The 19,588-nt window shown below is 57.7% G+C and overlaps 1 protein-coding gene across 12 annotated transcripts; it reads left to right on the top strand.

The window, feature by feature from the left end:
• The first annotated feature begins 1,507 nt into the window (after positions 1-1,507).
• Positions 1,508-14,983, top strand: TPM2 (tropomyosin 2). 12 transcript variants are annotated; one of them, XM_010395126.4, is made up of 9 exons: positions 1,508-1,720; positions 2,518-2,643; positions 8,713-8,846; positions 9,889-10,006; positions 10,128-10,198; positions 10,944-11,019; positions 11,172-11,234; positions 11,574-11,643; positions 13,427-14,667. In XM_010395126.4, the coding sequence occupies exons 1-9, from the start codon at positions 1,607-1,609 to the stop codon at positions 13,504-13,506; spliced, it is 852 nt and encodes a 283-aa protein (XP_010393428.2). In that variant the 5' UTR covers positions 1,508-1,606; the 3' UTR covers positions 13,507-14,667. The 12 variants fall into 12 exon arrangements, with proteins under 12 accessions (XP_010393428.2, XP_010393425.2, XP_010393424.2 ...); XM_010395123.4 differs by lacking the exon at positions 13,427-14,667 and adding an exon at positions 11,976-12,757; XM_010395122.4 differs by lacking the exon at positions 13,427-14,667 and adding an exon at positions 14,676-14,983 and having other exon boundaries at positions 1,509-1,720.
• Positions 14,984-19,588: the final 4,605 nt, after the last annotated feature.

Raw genomic sequence — 19,588 nt, 5'->3', positions numbered from 1 at the left:
TCGCAGAAAAAACAATTACTCTCTCCCAGGAATGATGGCAGATGGATCTTTCCCCTCCCCTCAGAAGCCACACGCTGGCAGCTACAGACCCTTCTTGTCCAAATATGTGCCTAATTCATCAATACTAATAGCCGCTCTCCAGAGTCCAGCAGTGGCTCTTCTCCTTTCCCCATGGAGCCAGCAGCCACTTGGTCCTCAGCTATTCAACCCCTCCTATGCCCTCTACCATCTGGGCCTGAGGGCTCCTAAAAGGCACTTTCTCCAGCTGTCAAAATCTTTTTGTTCCTCTCTGCTTGGAGCATTGGTGCCGAGAAGTTGCGTCAAGCAAGGACTGGCTGCAGCCCAGGGGCAGTGGGCTGGGGGAGCCTGTGCACCCCTCCTGTCCCCATCCCATCCCCGCTTTTCACACGTGCCACACGGCTCCCATGGCCCCTCCACCAGCTCCTTCCAGCCCCCCCGACCCACAGCCCACCCTGCAGCTGGGAATGTGCCAGAAGCATTTACGATCGTTATTAAAGTACAGGTTATTTTTGGAGGAGCTAGGATTTGAAAGGTTTGCATTTTTTTGCCTGTGGAATACAGTTTATTTAGAGCAGAAAGATGAAGAGGGGCAGTGAGCTGCCTGTATGCCCTGTGTCACCCTGAAATGCCATTGTATGGGCTGTGCATGTGCCAGGTGTCCCTGTGGGTGCCAGGGACAGTGACACCAAGGTGCAAAACAGAGAGTAGGTGGGTGCCAAGAAGTCTGCAAAGAGTTCTGGTCCTCCTGCCCCACCAGCAGCTGGATGGGAATGTCAGGAGCTCTGCTCACTTCTCCCCCAGCTCTGCTCACTTCTCCCCTGGGGGATTTTCCCCATGTGGGCAATGCCAGCCAAACATGTCCCTTAGTGCAATCACAGCCTGAGTGTGTCCCCTACCCTTCAGTGCTGGCCAATTCATTGGTGTTCCCAAGTGCCATGCCAGCCCTTGAGGTGTCCCCACGCTAGTGCCAGCAAGCAGGGTCCCTCAGGCCCCAGTGTGCTGTGACAGGGCACGTGGTGTACCTAGGGCACTAGCATGAGGACAGCTCTGGAGCCAGTGCAACCAAGCTACCCCCACTCAGTGCCCCAGCATGTCCCTTGCCCGGTGCCACAGGGGTACCCCTAGCTCAGAGCTACAGAGTGTCCCTCACCCAGTGTCACTGGGGTGCCACCAGAGCATTGTCTTGAGGTGTCCATCACCCAGCGCCACCAGGGTACCCACAGCACAGTGTCCCGGGCTGTCCCTTGCCCAGTACCATCGGATTGTCCCCAGCGCAGTGACCCGGGGTGTCCCTCGTCCTCTGCCCCGGTGGGTGCCGGGCGCCGGGGCTGCGGCGATGCCCGCCGGGGGAGGCTGCCCCCCCGTTCCGCTCGGTACGAGGGCCGGTGGCGAGCCAGTCCCTAAAAGGTGCTGGCGGGCGGCGGGGGAGGTACCGGGGCAGCCCCCGCCCGGCGCGGCCCCTCCCCAGCTTTTAGGCAGCTCGGCGGGGCGGGGAGCGCAGTGCCGGTGCTCCCGCCGCTCCCGGTGCTCCCGGTGCTCCGCGCCCCTCTGCCGTCCCGCGCCCCGCTGCCGACACCCCGCCACCATGGAGGCCATCAAGAAGAAGATGCAGATGCTGAAATTGGACAAGGAGAATGCCATCGACCGCGCCGAGCAAGCGGAGGCTGACAAGAAGCAGGCGGAGGACCGCTGCAAGCAGGTGGGTGTCCCACGGGCTTCCCCGGCATCACCTGGGAACCCTCCACTCTAGGGGTGTCCAGCCCTGGAAACCCCGTCCGGCTGGGTGCCCAGCCCTGGGGATTCCATCCCACTGATCGTCCAGCCTGGGGACACTGCAGTCTCTAGCCTCACCCAGTCCCCACACTGATCTCCCCTGGTTGTCCACCCTGGAGTCCCCTGACCTAAGCATGTCCTGGCCCAAGGACCTTGCCCCACTGGGTGTCCTGCTTGTGGATGCCAGCTCTATTGGTTGACAGCCCTTGAGACGTTACCTCTCTGGGACTATGTCCCCAGGGACCTCACTCCACATGGGTCTGTCCCCAGGAACCAATGCTTCAGTCTCTTTTCCTTGACCCCTCACACTGGTCTCCCCAAACATCTTTCATCTCAGTGGGACTCCCCAGTGCCACCCCTCTGTCCCCGTGCCAGGGAGAGCCCTGCGGACTGCATACTCCCACCACAACCACACAGAGATGGGAACACAGATTGGTGTCCCCAGAGCTGTATCCCCAAGTCAGAGCTCTCCAGTCCCCTATAAAGGGAGGGAGACCACCACCCCCTTACCTCCGCCAGGCTCGGGGATGATGGGGGTCCCGGCAGCTGCTCTACACCTCAAGGATGTGTAGACCCAAAGTTGTCAGAGAGGACACGTCCATGTTCTCCTGCTGTGCCCCCCACAGCCTGGGTGTCACCAGGGGAAGGATGGGGGGACAGATCCCCTTCCAGCCTTGCAGACACTGCCATCTCCCCTGACCCCCACCCTTTGTCTTTTCCCAGCTGGAGGAGGAACAGCAGGGCCTGCAGAAGAAGCTGAAGGGCACCGAGGATGAGGTGGAGAAGTACTCCGAGTCTGTCAAGGAGGCCCAGGAGAAGCTGGAGCAGGCAGAGAAGAAAGCTACAGATGTAAGTAGGCACGCCAGCAGCTCCTCCCCTGCACAGGCTCTGGACCTCGGGGGGGTTAAAGGAAGAGGGGGCCCTTATATGGAAAGCGTCCGAAGGGAAGACTCTCAGGATCCCATTCCTTCGATGTTGACACTGAACTGGGCTGATGGGTCCTGTGTGGGGTGGGGGGGCCAGGCCAGCTGTGGGGGCCAGTGATGGGGTTGCTGGTCCTGTCTTGAGCTTTGTGGGCAGCCTCCAACCTGGCTCCCCAAAGCTAACAGGGACAAATGTTCCAAGCTGTGTCACAAGTCGCAGGCATGCACCTCCTCAATGCTAGTAGGAAAAACTGTTGTGTTTGCTAAACTGTGGCAGAGCAGAGAAACAAAAAAATCTCTTGCTGTGGTTGGCTGCTGAGTGCTGGCTGCAAGGAAGAATGCTTGGGGAGTGTGGAAGGGGATTTGGGTGGATTTGGGTCCGGTGTGCTACTTTGTACCCTGAGAAAGGCAAGGCCAGGAAGAGTTTTATTTAGTGCCAAGACTGATGTTCCTCCTGGGAAATAGATCCCTCGGGGGAGATGTTAGGAAGGTGTTGAAATTGGCTTGTGCCTGGCCAGGATGAAGGGTAGAACAGCTGTGTGCGGCCACGGGGACGCTTGGGAATGGAGTATAACAACCTGTGGTGCCACACAGGGTATTTGACACCCTATAAATAAATCCTCCTTTTGATAGCCAGCCCCTCTTTGATGAAAACCAACCCTGGAAACTGGAGGAGAAGCTAAAGGAGAGCCGTCTGGAGTACAGCCAGCAGGGCATGGCCAGGCTTTTTAGGATTGAGAACAAAAAATTCAATCCCAGCTGGTTTATGGAGCTAAATGGGGGAGATGCGTCAAATCTCTGAGGCTGCCGCCAAGGACAGGGGTGAGCGGACAAGGACAAGCAATGGCAGCACCAGTCCTCTGGCAGCCCAGAGCCCCTGGGCAGCAGCCAGGGGTCTCCTTAGACCTCTTTGCTGATCCTACAGATGACTCTCCTTTAAAACACTGAGAATCCTCGGGAAGGGCACACTCAACCTGGCATAGGGCAGCCATGTCAAGCTGGGCAAGGTGGCTGCTGTGTGCAGTGGGGTTCCCGCTGGTCTAATTGGGTCCATGCTGGTGTGGGACAGGGCAAACCCAGTGTGGGTGAAAGGGGACATGATGTTCCCTGTGCAGGGCTCAGAGGAAGGGGCAAACAGTGGTACCGGGCAGATGTCGGCTGTGGGGTGTGGTTTGCTGCTGGCAGTGGGCTGTGTGATGCCATCCTCGGCAGGGAGGGTGTTTCCCGGCTCTTGGTCCACAGCAGTTTGGCAAGTCTGTGGGCTTCAGCACAGAGAGTTCTGTACCAGAAGATACAGTGGATGGGAGCCACCAGGGAAGGGCTGGAGCCGGAGCCACGGTGAAGGAGCAGTGTCAGGCTGCAGTGCTCCAACACCGGGATCTCCCCAGAACCATGCCAAAGCCTGGACAGGCTGCACCATGTGTGGGGCTCTGGGAGTCACGCCTTGGCGCCAGGGACCTGAATGTGCTGACAGCTCTAAGTGCCAGAGCTGGTGTCACCTCCTCCCTGGTGCAAGGCACAGCACAGCTCCTGCTTCCAGCAGAGGAAGCATTGGGTAGACCCCCAGAGCACACCCACCCCAGGCACCCCATGCCCTCCCTGGCTGTCAGGACAGTGGGTGCCTTTGAGCACAGAGTGTCCCCATTCCTCAGATGGCTCAGGCTCATACCAGCGATCCAGGCAGCCTCCTGCTCTTGGCAAAAATATCAATGCCTTAAAAGAATAAACAGCCACCTCAATATGGCCCTGCCCTGCTGCTGGCACTGCATGCTGGGGTATGAAGGCCACGGGGACTGCACTAAAGAGTGCAAATACAATGCCCCAGGCACTTGGAGAAGTGTCAGATAGTGGCATAGAGCAGGGAATGCCTGACTCCTGATCAGCAACTCCACAGTGCTTCCCAGCAGCTCTGAGAGCCCACCATGCCCCCAGAATCTCTTGTTCCCAGGAGGGACAGTCATGGTGCCCAGGTCGGGATGGGAAAGGGCTGCTGGAAACGGTGAGGCCGGGAGAGCAGGTTTAGCCAGAACAGCCCTCTCCATCGCCCCGCATCCCCAGCAGTGGCTGTCCCCAGCCACCCCGGAGGGGCCTTAGGGAAACTGCCATTCCCAGGCCATGATCCCAAAGGCTTCACCCATGTTCCCGCCCCAGCTGCTTTCCCCAGCCAAGACTTTGCTCTTATTTGGCGATTCCCTGAGCTGGTGGGAGGGAACAGCACTCTGCTGGGAAGTGACTGCATCTCGGGGTGGGGCCACAGCAGGAGGCACCTAGCCTGGCTACTGCAGGACCAGGGTGGCTGACCTGCATCCTGTTCCCCTCCTGCCTGCAGCTGGCTCATCCCTGCCCCACTGCTGCCAGGAACCCTTGTTTCTGCTCTGGGCCCCCATGTCCTGGCTTGGGAGCATTACTGACATCCAGGCCTCAGACTGGGAGGAGGCAGTACCAGCTGGGCCCAAGGCCAAGCCCAAGGCTGTGTGCTCCCAGGGGACCCACAGTATCGCCTCTTCCGCTGCCTCTTGGCAAGGGGACATGGATCTGCAAGGTGCAGATAGCAGTGTGGCTGAGTCACCCCCAGGACCCCTGGCCCTGGTGAGCCAGCTGGTGAGGTCAGCCTGGGAACTGGCATTCCTGGAGGCAGGTGTGAAGTGCAGCCAGAAGGCTGTCAGTACTTCTTAAGGGAGGATTGAGCGCCAGCAGCTCCAGCTTCTTCTGATGGATCAAGACATGTGCCCCAGCCAGAATGGAGAGCCAGGAGCTGGAGGTTTGGCCTCCCCCACAGGGCACAATCCCCAGGCTGGAGGTGCCAGGGTGTCCATGGGCCCCATGAGTCTCTGTGGGGCTGTCAGACAGGTCCTCACATTGGGGAGCAGATACAAGGGACTGAACATGATGGATGCTGGGGACCTGGCTGAAACCCAGGTAGCCCCAGAGGGCAGCCAGGAGCAGGCTCTGCTCATGCCTCTTACTGACTTTCCATAAGGAAAAAGTCCACAACCCTCCTTACCTCTGCAGCAAGGGCTGTGGAGGGCAGCGTTTGGGGAATACCCACGGGTACATAGCTCCTGTGGCCATGGGGGCTCACACAGGACAGGCTCCAGCACTCACAGACTCTGTGGACTGATGGAAATGAGTCCATTTCCCTGGGGTCCTCTCCGTTGCTCTGGGGGATTTCAGTGTGACTGTGCACCCCTGCCTGGGGGGCAGCCTGCATCCGGGGCGGCACCCCTGCCTTGGGGCCACTGTGTGCCCTCTCTGGGGGTACCATGTGCCCTTTCAGTGGGGACCATGCATCTGCCTGGGACTATGCGTGCTGACCCGGGGTGGGGGCCAGTGTGCCCTGCCCCGAAGCCATTGTGCATCTTGCCTTGGCGGGGATGTAGAGATGGTGACCAGAGCCTGGGGAGGACCACGCACCCTGCCCGGGGGCACCCTCTGTCCTATTTGGGATGAGGGGCACTGTGCATCCCTCCCGGCGTGGGAACTCTCTCCTGCCGCGGGTGAGCCCCGCAAGCCTTGCCCAGAGGAGCGGCGGAGCAGGTCGGTCGGAGGCAGCAATAGCAGCAGCAGGAGGAGGAGGAGGAGGAGCAGGAAGGGATGGAGGCAGGGCGGGCGGCGGGAGCGGCCGCTGCCTGAGCGCTTCCTGCCCGAGCCGGGCGGATCCCACAAAGGTCTTGGCGGTGTGGCCTCCCCGCCGGCAGTCCCCGCCATGGCCAGCGCCAGCTCCATCGATGCCGTCAAGAAGAAGATCCAGAGCTTGCAGCAGGTGGCCGACGAGGCGGAGGAGCGCGCCGAGCACCTGCAGCGGGAGGCCGATGCCGAGCGGCAGGCCCGGGAGCGGGTAAGGGCCGCTGGGATGGGAAGAGGAGGGCGGGGGGCGCCCCGGCAGCTCCCCGGGATGCCCCGCTGGCTCCGGCCCCGCTGCCGGCATCCGTTCCGGCGGGCCGGCCCCGGGCCCCCGAGCCGCGGTAGCCGGGCTGGCTGCCCGCGGGGCGGAGGAGCGGCGGGAGGTCCCCGGGGAGCCGCGGGGAGCTGCCACCCGGCTGGAGAGCCCGGCTCTGGGGAGCTCGGGGCAGTCCCTGCCTGCGGGCAGCGTCCGCCAGCCGCCTCCCTCCTCCGAGAGAAGATGCTGCGTTCAGCGGGGCTCCCCAGGGCTTCCCGGCTGGCCGGGTGCTGGGAGCGGGCAGCGGCCAGCCCTGCCTTGGGATCGGGCGCCTCCTGGGAAAGGATCCTCTCCCTCGAAGGCCAGCGTGCACAGCTCAGAATCCCACGCCCAGGCTCTTGTCTGGCTTCCAGCGGACTTTGCGGTCCGGGCCGCAGAGCTTTAGCTCTCCAGCCTGTCCCTTCTTGGGGACAAGCCGCCCCTTCACATTGCCTCAGGCCAAAATTTCCATTCTGGCAGTGGGATGGCATTCCCAAGCTGCAGCTTTTTCCTGGTTTGTCTTTTTAGTTGTTGGAGCTTTCGGTTTTCTTCCTTTCTTTCTGTTTCCTATGCCTACTCATTCAACATTCTCACCATATCAGGAGCGGCAGAGCTGGGTGCAGTACCCGGGTTGTTGTCACTCGGGCTGTGTGCGGAGGAAATGGCCCTTTCCTGCAGCCTCAGATCGGGTTCCCCGGTCACTGGGAGCTGCAGGGAGAGCTCATGTTCCCAAGTGTCCATCCGGGCAGGTCTGACCCACTTTGGGGGTGATTCCCTGGGAAAAAAATCTACCGACACAGTGAGGTTGATGCTGCGGGCAGAGCACTGCCCTGTGGGGGACAGCTCCAGCGCCCCATTGGGCAGTCCGGCAAGGGACAAGCTCTCGGAGAGTCTGTAGAAAGGGTATTCATGGGGTGGAAGCAGATGTGGGGCTGGCAACCCTCTCAGAGAGGTGCCGGGTGTGCCTGTCCCCATTCTGCCAACTCCCCATGGGGAATTGTGAGGGCACAGTGGCGCCATGCAGGGTGACAGCCCCTTGCTGTTCCCATAGGCCTTGTGCTTGGCTAATATTCCCTGGGGCATTCGCAGTGCTGAAGCATGAGGCTGGATGTGTCCAGGCACCGCAGCCAGCCAGTCCTGCTGCAGCCTGTGAATAAGCAGGAGACACTATCTCCTGGGTTGGTGCATGGGGCTGCTCCCCACAGTGAGGTCTTATTGCCACCCATCCCCTGATTTTGAGGGGTTTGATTTCCTTGCACCCCCCTGGTGGGAAGCGGGGCTAGGAGCTGCTGAGGCAGTGTTTCCCGACTGTGGCGATGGAGCAGGAGGCCTTTACCAAATGGAAAGAGTGCAAGGCCAGGCGTCAACGGGCTGGCGGAGGGCCAGGGCCACTGCTCCTGGCCAGCCCCAGCTCCCAGCCCTGTGCGTGGGGAGCCTGGGAAAGGGAGGGCTCTGGTCCTGCCAGCCTCATCTTGGCCGGGCGCCAGCCTGCTGAGGGCGACTCGCTCCACTGCCCCCGGCACCGTGCTGTACATCAGCTGGGGGGGCTCCGTGCTTGGCTTCAGGCTGCCCTGTTGCACAGGGCCCTGGGGGTTCCCGCAGGAGAAACTCCCGGCTCACTCGGCTGCCTCTGTAAACAGGAAATCCACAAGCAGCTCCGATCTCCTTTTCAGGAGCGAAGCCGCACAGGGCATTCCTCCCCCTTTACTCACTGCTCTGCAAACCCCAAATACCATCCCCGTGACGACATGGCTGCTATGGCCACCCTACCCCAGTGAATATGCCCTGTCCCCCTCCAGGGCGGGAGCTGGAGGTACGAGGACATGGTGGGGCTGCACATGCCAGGCTGTGGCTGAAAGGCTGGGAGAAGCCAGCATCAAATAGCCACTAGGGATGGAGATAACCCTATAGAGAGGTGAGGGCATGCATGGTCAGGCATGCCATTCCAGTGAACATGGGCTGGTTGCACAGTGCCAAGGGGCATTCCAGATGGTAAATGTAGGAGTAACCATTGAAAATGTATTTTTCAATATATGTATGTGACATGGGATGACTGAGGGGTTTCTGTTCCCCCAGGCTGAGGCTGAAGTGGCTTTCCTCAACCGCCGCATCCAGCTGGTAGAGGAGGAGCTGGACCGTGCCCAGGAGCGCCTGGCCACTGCCCTGCAGAAGCTGGAGGAAGCTGAGAAGGCGGCTGATGAGAGCGAGAGGTGGGATGGATAGACACAGTGGGAGTGGTATCAGGTCACCACTGATTGCAGACAGCCCCCTTAATTTTGCAGTGGGGTCCCTCTGAAGTGACCTTATTGGGGTTTATGTTGGTTTTCCTGCAGACTTCAAAGGGAGACAATAAAGCCATAATGCAAAGAAGTCTCCCATATACAGACATTCTTATCCAGAGCACACATAAAATCCTGAAAAATTTTATCTTGTATTTATAAAAGCACCAGACTGTAACCAAAGCCAGAGGAAGATAAGAGCATATTTTATTCCCCAGAGCAGCTTTCTATGCTCAAAGACACAACAGCCCAGGAGGGAACCTCTGTGCTGGTAACTAAGGTCAGATTTGAGAACAAGACAGCCTCATTCAAAGAGAGTTCCACAGGGTGTGTGTTGCCCCATCCTCATGGCAAGCAGGTTTCCCAGACTGGAACTGTGCAGGCAAGGGCAGTCAGGTTGTATGGGAGTGCCCAGACATGTCACAGCACTCCTGACAGCTACATGAGCTCTTCCCTCCATTGGCAAAGACCAGTTTGAGCAACAGCATCTGAGTGAGAGAAGAGTCTGCAGGAGTCCCTTCTGTGGGGGGTTTGCGGGGTTTTGGTAATCCCCTGTTTGTGAGCATCACCCAGAATGAGAAAGGCTTTGCCACAGGATGTTTTCCAGTGTTTCCTTCAGGCTGCCAGCCTGTTGGGCTGTTTTTGTGGAGGTTGTGGCTGGCTCATCCTGGGCTGCACACCTTTTCACCCCCAAACGTGGGTTCAGGACCTGCCTGCTTGAGGGGCACCATAGGCATACCTCACTCTGGAACATTGCCCTGGGGCCAGCTCTACTCTAATTCTGCACAGGAGCATTTTTGGGGTACTGCTGGTGTGACCTTACTGCATGCCATCCTCCCCAAGCAATGTACCGTGTCTCTGAAGCTGGAGGGTGGTATTGTTTAGGGTACAGGATGTGCAGATGGGCAGGCAGGATGTGCAGATGACACCTTGACCCACAGCCGTAACATCTTCTCGCATGGTCTTTCCTCAGAGGCATGAAGGTCATCGAAAACAGGGCCATGAAAGATGAGGAGAAGATGGAACTCCAGGAAATGCAGCTGAAGGAGGCAAAGCACATAGCAGAGGAGGCTGACCGCAAATATGAGGAGGTGTGTAACCCTTTCCCCAGTCCTGACACCCTGGCAGCACCCAGAGCCACCTCCTCACAGCCCTGTGCCCCCAACTGGGGCAAGCACAGGGCCAACATGGGCCTCTTACTGCCATCAACAGGTTGCCCGCAAGCTGGTCGTCCTTGAGGGAGAGCTGGAGCGCTCAGAGGAGAGGGCAGAGGTGGCGGAGAGGTGAGCGGGGCTCCTGGTGGGCAGCGTGCAGGGGTCCCACACAGCCCTTGCCCCAAATCCCTGGCAGACATGGGGATGGGGATGGGGATGTCCCTCCCTGGAAGCAGCAGGGTCTATCATTGGGATTGCAGGCTGGGGGTGGGGGGGGTGCCAACCCACCGGCATCACATCCCTGACCCTGTTCTCTGCTGTCCCCCTCCTGGGGTGCCCCCCTTCCACCCCAGCCGAGTGAGACAGCTGGAAGAAGAGCTGCGGACCATGGACCAGTCTCTCAAATCCCTCATTGCCTCAGAGGAAGAGGTACTGGGGCAGGGGCACGGGGCGATGTGCAGAAGCCCCCTCTCTCTGTCGCTGTCTCTTGAACCACGCGAGCCACCTCTCTCCTTTCTGCACCACTGCCTCCACCACCGGCCTCCCCTTGCCTCCCTCTGCAGCGGGTGCAGGCCGGGCACGCTCCTCCATCCCTCCATCCATGCTTCCCTTGGCGGGGCCAGCGAGAGCTTGGCTGGTGGTGATGCACAAGGTATCCGTGCAAGGAAGCACAAGGAATGGATGAACAGATGCGTCCCGGCAGCTCCTGCTCGGAGTGGCTCTGCTCCTGGTCCACCTGCACTGAGTTTTCTCCTCTCTCAACTTGTTTTCTCTCTTTCTTTCCTGCTTCCCCGTGTCTGTTCTTTCTGCTCCTGCCTCTCTCCTGCCCTTTGGCCCCACTCCCCCCCTCCTGCCGGCCCTGCTTGGGATGTAGTAAATGTGGTGACCTAGAGGAGGAGCTGAAAATTGTCACCAACAACTTGAAGTCCCTGGAAGCCCAGGCTGACAAGGTAGGACCCAGTGAGGCTGCTGGAGCTGGGAAGAGTGCATGGGGGGCTGGGAAGAGTGTGTGGGCGCTGGGAGTGCTGCGGTCTCCTGCTGGGGTGAAGGACAGCTGGAGGAACGCCTTGGGACTCACAGGTGCTTGTCTCTGTCTCTGCAGTATTCCACCAAGGAGGATAAGTACGAGGAGGAAATCAAGCTTCTAGGGGAAAAACTGAAGGAGGTAAGGGGTGTAGGGCCACCACTGAACCACTACAGGCATGAGCTTGCTATCCTGAATGGGTTTTGACGCCATTATGCCCATGTCCTCTCACGGTTTCCTAAATTGCAGCCCTGCAGCATAGCAGGTACCTGCATCTGGGATGACCTTTATTAGTCTGTTCTGATGTAGGGTGTGAGGCTCCATGGAGCCCTAGTCACTTCTGTCCCTTGCCTTTCCCATGGGAGGGCTTCCGGAGAAGGGTACCAAAGATGCAAACGCGGCAGATTTGGAGTGCAGTGCAGCCTGCACCTCCCGTGTTGTGTCCTGCAGCTCACCCTTTCCCCACTGTGCTTCCCACAGGCTGAGACCCGAGCGGAATTTGCAGAGAGGTCTGTGGCAAAGCTGGAGAAAACCATTGATGACCTAGAAGGTAAAATGTTTCCACCAGCCCTGTGTCCCTCTTTCCTGGGGTGGCACTGGGCACACCATGCCCCTGGTGTGGCTGGACAGTGCTTGGCCAGAGGGAGGGGATGGGCAGAAGTTCTGGGAGCAGGGTGGCTGGAAGTCACAATGTCTGGTGCAGGGGCACAGAGCTCCTTGGGTCTGTGCTCTGCCCTCGGGTCGGGAATAGGGTCTCATCCATGCTGCCTGTGCCCGCACACTCCTGCTGCCCTCAGCCTGCCGTTCACAGCCACTCTCTCTCTCCACCTTGTGCCCTCCACTCTACTCCACCATCTGCTCCCCGCCTGCCCCCACCTGCAGATGAAGTGTATGCGCAGAAGATGAAGTACAAAGCCATCAGCGAGGAGCTGGACAATGCACTTAACGACATCACCTCCCTCTGAGCCCCACGCTGGGCACCAGCACTGCACCCGCTCCCTGCCTGTCTCTCCCTTCCCCAGCTCGGCTGTTTGCCTGCCTGGCCATCCCACCTCTCTCCCTACCCTCTCTGTCCTCCTCTGTCCTACCTAGCCTGTGCCTGTCCATCAGCTCCTTTGGGACAGGAGCTGACGAGGGGTGTTCCCGCTGTACCCCTCTTTGGGGAGACAAGATGTAGGTGCTTAGAGCTGTTGTTCAGGGCAGGAGAACAGCCCCACATACTGACTGGACAGTGTGGTTGTAGGCCCATGCCACAGCATTGCCCTGGGGATCAGGACTGTGCCCAGAAGCCCTTTGTTCCAGCAGCTCCCTCCTTGGCTCCCCAGCAGCAGAAGCACTGGGGACCCTGCAGCTCCGGGGCTGGGGGGCCATTTCCCCCCCCATGTACTTCCAGCCAAGTCCCCCGGTGCTGCTTGCTGGCCCCAGCATGGGGATGACCTGCACTGGGGAAGCGGCACCTCCACTGCCAAAGCTCAGGCCTGGGGGATAGAGGGTTGGATCCATCTGTGCAGACACCTTGTTCCCCGGCAGGCAGGCGACCCCCACTCCTCCCTCACCCTTCTGTCCTTGCACATTGCTCTTCAGTTTGCATCTCATGACTTTTCTTTTGTGTTCTGTCCCTCTGGGTTAATGAGTTGATATCAATAAAATTTTAACATTGGTTTCTCCTTTGTTTTCTTCATGCCACTCTATCCCTCATCTCCTGCCTGTCTCATGTGGGTACTGTCAGCAGTGTGGTAGGAGGTGGTTGCAGGCAGCTCGCAGCCACAGGCCCCCTGGGGTGACCATGGCTGAGACCCAAGAGGCTCCTGCGCTGCCAGGCTGAGCGGGACAGGGCCATTCTGCTGACCCCAGCCACCTTCTGACTCTCGTACACAGCTTTCCTCATCTCATGCTATCTTCTCCATGAGTCTTTTGGCGTGAAATAGCAGGGTTAGTCCTGGTCCTGTCCATTCCCTGTCTCCACTCCCAGACGTTGCCTACAAGCAGCAATCTCAGCCCTGTCATGGCTCCTGCAGCCCCTTCCCTTGGTGAGGGGTCTGATGCTACCCTTCAGCAGTGATCTCTTGTGAGCCCTAAATTGGTCCTGATCCCCCTCCTCCTTCCTCACCACCCTTCCATGTCCCAGAATCCAGTTTCCAAAGTGATGGACGTACAGCCTTGTGCCTGCACCAAGACTGGCTGCCTCCTCCTGCCCATCCAGCTGTATCCCACCACTGTCTGGGTGGCTTGTGGTGTTTCCAGCGAAGGCTTTCAGAAATGCTGTCTCTTTTCACTAACTCACTTTTTTCTCTCTCTTTCCTGTGCTGCGTTGATGTCTCCATTTTCTCTAGAGCGTTCTCAGCAGGAGGCCGAGAAAAACCGTGTTCTCACTAACGAGCTGCGGGTCATCCTTACTGAACTTAACAACTGAGCTGCCCAGAGCTCCTGGCCCCGGCCCAGCCTCCCTGCCCCATTTTGGCCAGGCTTGCTCAGGGCTGGGAGCCCCACCCTGCTGGGGTGAGGCAGGGTGTGAAGCCTTGCCTTATCCTAATAGGGGTAACTACCATGCTTGGGCAGGACAGGGAGCCCCTCTGGAGCTGATCAGTTTTTTGTGGGAGAGATATGAGGGGTTTTGTGATGTCCTGGGATGCCCACGTAGTGATTGCTGTCCTCTGGCATCATCCTGGCTCTGCTGGGGAGGGATGTGGTTTGTATTGCTGCCTTCCTCCCCTTGTCCCAGGAGTCACTGGGCAGCCTCTTCCTCCTCACTCTGGTCACCCCAAACTGTGCAGGGAGGATCCCCTTAGAAAGAGGTCCTTGCAGGGTGCTGGGAAGGCTGGGATAGGAGCTGGGGATCCAGCAGCACCCACTGCCCCAAACTTGGGACAGGGAAGAGGCTAGCAGGGCACACTGGGAGATGGGGCTGGTTGGACAGCAGTCTTGTTCCATACCCATCTCTGGGGGAAGCATGATGCCATTTGGAAGTGAACACCAGAGGGAGGCTGCCTTGGCAGCAGGCTGCCTGGCAGAGCTTATCCTTGTAGCCTTGTTAGTTCTGCTCCTTATCTCTCTGTTGTCCTCTGCCCACTCTTCTGGGCTGTTAATGGGCTGTTTTCTCACTCCTTTTCTTCACGGAGCACTGCTGGGTCATGCAGCAGGCATTGGTTCTCTGCTTCTCCTGGCCAAAGGTTTGTGCATGTGCCCACAGCTGGCCAGTGGTGATGCCCCAGTGTCTGGCCAAATAATGGTACTTGCCAGCAGCACCTATGCTGCAGAGTACTCAGCCATGGGCAGTGGGGCACCCTAGGAAGATGGAAATGCTGAAGAGTGGTAACTGCCTGCCCCAGAGATCAGCCTCACTGGCCTGGCCTCCCTGGCAGATCTGAGACTGGCTGGACTCATCCCTGCCAGAAATGGGGCTACTTGTGTGGACTATGCTCCGCAGGGGACGCCCCGTTCGACTGGAGGCCATAGCTGTACTGAAATGTCCATCTGTGTGTGTGTGTGTCTGTGCTTGGTGTGGTGTGTGTGGGTCCTGCTGCACCTGGGTACATTTGGGCTGTGTCTGTGTGCGTGGCTGGGTGTCCCTTGTATTCACAGAGAGCCTGGCCAGTGCCAAAGAGGAGAACGTGGGAATACACCAGGTCCTGGACCAGACCTTACTGGAGCTGAACAACCTCTGAGCTGCCCTGGCAAGCCCCTGTCCCTTTCCCCCACCCAACACATGCACCCCACTGGCATGCTCAGGATGTCATCAGCTGAACTGCATCTTGGCCAAATCCACACATCCATTGAGAAGGGAAGCTCAGCAGCCTTGCACTGTGGCTGATCATGGGGATCTTGTTTGTGCACAGCCTGAATGGCTCTGTCCTGTCTTTATGTCCAAATATTAAAGCAGTTTGACAAGACGGATGGCTATGTTTGGTCCTTTGGGTGGGTGCAGGCACTGGGATAAGAGGTGTGTGTCTCTCTCCCCAGTTCATGCAAGGAGGGTCTGCAGGACCTCTGTGGCTCTGGTGGGCTTGGAAGGATAACCATGTGGTTTGGACTGCGTTCCCTCATCTCCATCACTTTCTTGGAACGCAGAGGAAACCTCCAGGTCTCAAGCTCAGTCCAAACTCACCATCCTCTTCAAGTACACAGTGATAAACCATGTTGCTGGTGTGTCCCCTCCCACAGTCTGCATGCTACTGGGCTGGCCACCTGGGGAAGCCACAAGGTCTTTGACGTCTCCATGGAGGGTTCATGTTGATCACAATGAGGAAACACACAAGCACGTGATCATGCATGCTCACATTATTAGTTGTCAGGGTCTTCTCCAGGTCTGGGATTAGCTGCTCACCCTTTGTACTAGTTGCAATTTCTATTGCCAGTGACTGAACGCCTGCCTGAGGGACAGCTGTGTAAGCCAGCAAATATTAATGCAGCAGACAAAGTGTTCAGGAAGTTTCTTCCTGGCTTGCTGTATTTTCTCCAACACAATTTGAAGAGCAGCCGGATGTGTCTCATTGCTGCCACCAAAATGGGCTGGATTTCCTGGGGATGCCCAAAACCATTATCTAGTCCTGCCCTTCGCTTCGGGCCCCTCCATAATGTGCACTGAGCCCTGCTGTCCCACACTACCCAGCGGATATCCGTCTAAAAGCACATCCACATACTGCCAGGAAACACAACTCATGCTGACCCCTTGTCAAGGCAGACCCAGCAAGACACTGGCAGGGATAGCTTTTGTTATCTGCTTTCCTTTATTTGCTGCACCTCTCAGGTCAGGAAAGGAGGGTGTTGAGATTCAATCTCTTTCCTGCCCAGCTGCTGCTGGCCTCCCGCCCTCTCCATAGCCCAGTAATTCTGTTTCGTGGTTCTAAGACCTTCTACAAGAGGGAAAAAAGCTCCCCATGCATGAGGTGCTCATTTTCAGTTCACCCTCCCAAGGTTACAAAGTCTGCTGTGAGCTGCAGCCTCCCACCCTGGGCCTGGAGGAGCCAGAGGGGAGGACAGCACATGGTGTCTTGGACTGCTGAGCTGTCCCTGCGCAAGGGCCGGAGCTCCTCCTTGGGCCCGCCTTCCTTTTCTGCAGTGCATCAGCTGAGCCATTCTGTTGTTTAGTCAAAACCCCTTCCAGGCAGGGGGTTGTCTGGTTTTGAAAAGAACCAGAGTGTAAAAGCACCTCTTCTCTGGAAGCCTGCACCCTGTACTGCAAACAAGCCTGCCCTGTGCCCCGGTCAGGGTGCGTCCCAGTGCCCAGCCTCTGGGCGCCCTTCGCCTTCCTGCTGGGACAAAGAGCCCTTTCACACCCACTGTTTTTTCCCCATTAGCTGCTGCTGCCTCCTGGTTTGGACCAGTCCACTTTACTTAACTGTTTACACCTCCCTGCAAGGGACTTTTTATTCCTTTGAACTGCCTGTGATTTGGCAGTGAGATCCTGACTGCTGTTCCCAGGTGATGCTCAGCCTGGGAAAGGCATGAGCTATGTCATGGTTCAGCAAAGCCTTGCATTTTCTCCATTGTCCCACCCATCTCCTTTCCCCTGCAGCCCCACAGAGAAATACGCAGACCAGGGAAAGCTCTGGGAGCCTGGGGCACTGTGGAATTGTCGGCATGGGAGCATGTCTCCCCACAGGTGTCACAGACCCACTCTGGGGACTGAAGTGCTGGTGCCCTCCTCCCTTCCTCTCTCTCCACCTCTCCCATGGAATTTCAACCTTTGGATTTGTTTATCTTGGCCTAGCAGACTGATGACCTCCCCAAAGAGCTTTCAGCCCTGCTGTGGGCTGCCACCCCATTGATATACCAGCACATTAACCTCCTGCAGCCTCTCACCTCTGCTCTCTGCTCCAGCTCTCTCATCTCTCCAGTGCCTCATTTCACCTCTGAATCCTTCCTGTTCAATGCCCTTGAACTACATGCTGGAGTGGGAGGACCACACAAAGAGCATCTGAGATGCTTGGATGAGATGTGTCGAGCTGTGCAGAGCCAGGCACAGACTACTACCACCCCTCAGTCCCTCCCTGCATCTACAGCTTGAGACACTAGGGTGAGGACCAGAAAAACTGTGCTGCCGAGTTGTGAGGGTTTTGCAAGACTCTGGGGGATTTCAAAACAGGTCAGGCCCCCTAAAGCCAAGTGCCACACAAATCTCCCAGCCCTCAAATCAATATTACTGACTTGTCAATGCCAGCAGAGGACAAGGCAGCTGGAGGGAAGCATGGATAGCCATGACCACGTGGTGCCATCTCATTTTTGTATGAACATGCCCCATATTCAGTGCCTGGGGCTGTGCTGCCTGTGAGGGTGGAGTATGCAGTACAGGAGGACATGTGGCCCCTGCTGCACTTGCTCAGGGGATCTGGGAGCAGCACTGGAGCATCTCTGCTGCAAGACAGGCTTACAACGGTGACAGGCAGCAAGGGACCCTTGGGGGGCATTCATTGCTTTGCTTTAGCAGTTGCTGGTCACAAGGTTGATTTATTGCCTTTCAGAGCAAAAGACAATAAAGTAAAAGCACTTGTTATCAGGGTTCTGTTATGTGATGCCTTTCTTGCAGGATGTCTTCCCTATGGTGAGGTTTATTGTCTTTGTGGACTGGGCTAGGATCATCATTTTGGTGAACTTCTTAGTATTGCCTTAGGGGATGATAAATCTTGGTCTTGATTCTATCATGCTGGCCCATGCTTCATGTGCTGGGCAGATCCTGCTTTAGAATCACAGAAGGGATCAGAAGGGTCAGAAGGGATCTCTAAAGACCATTGCCACAATGAGTAGGGGCGCTCTCAACTAGATCAAGTTACTCACAGCCCCATCCAGCCTTAGCTCAAATGTTCCCATTGGTGATGGATGGGGTGGTCACAAAGATAGATCATGGTGGGCACCTTTGAACTCCTCCTGGCCACTGTCCTTCTCCTTGCTGCGGGAGCTCTCCTGCTCCCTGCAGCTGGCAGAGGCACACTTCCTTCACCTGTCCAGCCAGCAGCCCACAGCGACCAGGACCAGGGCTGCTACAGCACCTCAAAACAGCCACTGCTGCTGCACTGCAGAATGGAGTGGGGCTGCCATGGTCCCCCTCTTCCCCTCAATCACCTGCAGCAGCCAAGTCATCTCATGATGCAGATATTCCTGACACTCTTCTATCCGTTTGGCTGTGTCTGTCTCAGTCTGGTCATGGTGCTGCAGTCTGGGCTGAATGGTCAGCAGAGCCAGGAAGAACACAAGTGTTGGAGCCAAGGCCTGGTGGATAGAAAGGGAGCTCATCAGGTCTGGGTGGGAGGGAGCAGGGGGCTGGGGACATCCAGGGTGTCCCCAAAGCCTTTCTGGGCACCTGCCACCACTGAGCGCCCTAAGCTCCTCTTCTTTCAACCCCAAGCACAGTTCTGTGCCCTGTCCTGCCCTGAGGTGCTTGTGTCTCTTCTTGGACTGGGCATTGTCCCTGTTCCTATCCAGCCCAGCACTCCTCTGCATGCACACTCACTCATCACCAGAATCCAGTTGTGGTGGGGCTGAGGATGCCTGGTGATGCCCCTGGTGACACCTCCTGTTGTGACCCATCCTCCTTGATGTTGCAGCCACCAGAGCCACATCTCCCAGCTGGCAAGCCCCAGCCTTCATCTGCACCCCTCAGTGGGTCCTGGCCATCCTCATCCAGGAGCAAGCTCACAGAGGCTCTCTTGACCAAGTGGGCAGGTCCCTCAGAGCCGTAATTGAAAGTAATACAGGGACTGGGAGTGGATGTCCCTGGCTTACAGAGGGAAGTGTGACTTCCTCTGGGCCAAGTGGTCTGATTCTGAGCTATTTTGCAAAGAAGCTATGAAATCTCAGGTAGGGACGAAACTATTCCCCTCTCTCCTCCTCTGGAATCACTTGTACTTGGGCATGATGTGGCCTTGTAAACCCTGGTGATCAAACCAAACATCAATCATGTCCCCAGAACAAGTGGAAAAGATCCTGTGATTCCTGTTTCCAGCTACCAACTTGCTGGCTGCAAGGGCAAGCCCATGAGCTGGAGGGGATATGCTGGGACCCACATCTCGCTGCACCCCTGGGATTTCCCCTGGTTCATGAGAGTCCTCTGTACTCCACCCTGGCGTGCTCTGCTGTGAGTTGTGCCTTTTAAAAACGGGGCCAGTTTTCCACGAGTTAATGAAACCCAGACTCCTCAAAAGCCTCCTCTGACCTTGTTGCATGTGTGCCAAGACTGGCATGGGTGCGGTGCTTCTGCCAGTTCAGCACATGCAGAACTCTACATCCAATGCTCCTGTCCAAAGTCTTCTGGAGGCGGAAAGGGTGTGTGTTGAGGTGCGGGGATCAGTAAGTGGGAAGTTCCCTGAAGTGCTTTTCGGTGTCAATCTCGTTGAGATGGGGTTAGACTCGAGGTGCCAAGTGTGGGGACCACAGAACCACTGAGGGTGGGACAGCCTCCATGCTTCACCCAGCCCCCGCTCTTGGGGGGCCGCGCAGGGCCCCACTCGTGGGGGGGCCGTGGGGACAAGGCCAAGCTGCGCCCCCAAAGGACCACAGGA

Source organism: Corvus cornix, chromosome Z (assembly GCF_000738735.6).
Source record: "Corvus cornix cornix isolate S_Up_H32 chromosome Z, ASM73873v5, whole genome shotgun sequence".
In the NCBI taxonomy this organism is placed as follows: domain Eukaryota; kingdom Metazoa; phylum Chordata; class Aves; order Passeriformes; family Corvidae; genus Corvus; species Corvus cornix.
Note: the sequence above shows the minus strand (reverse complement) of the source record. Positions and strands in the feature narration are given on the sequence as shown.

Coding starts and splice junctions, on each gene's coding strand:
- TPM2 (XM_010395122.4), top strand. CDS start 1,607: ATGGAGGCCATCAAGAAGAAGATGCAGATGCTGAAATTGGACAAGGAG. Junction 11,020..11,171: donor TGGAAGCCCAGGCTGACAAG/GTAGGACCCAGT, acceptor CTGTCTCTGCAG/TATTCCACCAAGGAGGATAA. Junction 11,644..14,675: donor AACCATTGATGACCTAGAAG/GTAAAATGTTTC, acceptor TTGTATTCACAG/AGAGCCTGGCCAGTGCCAAA.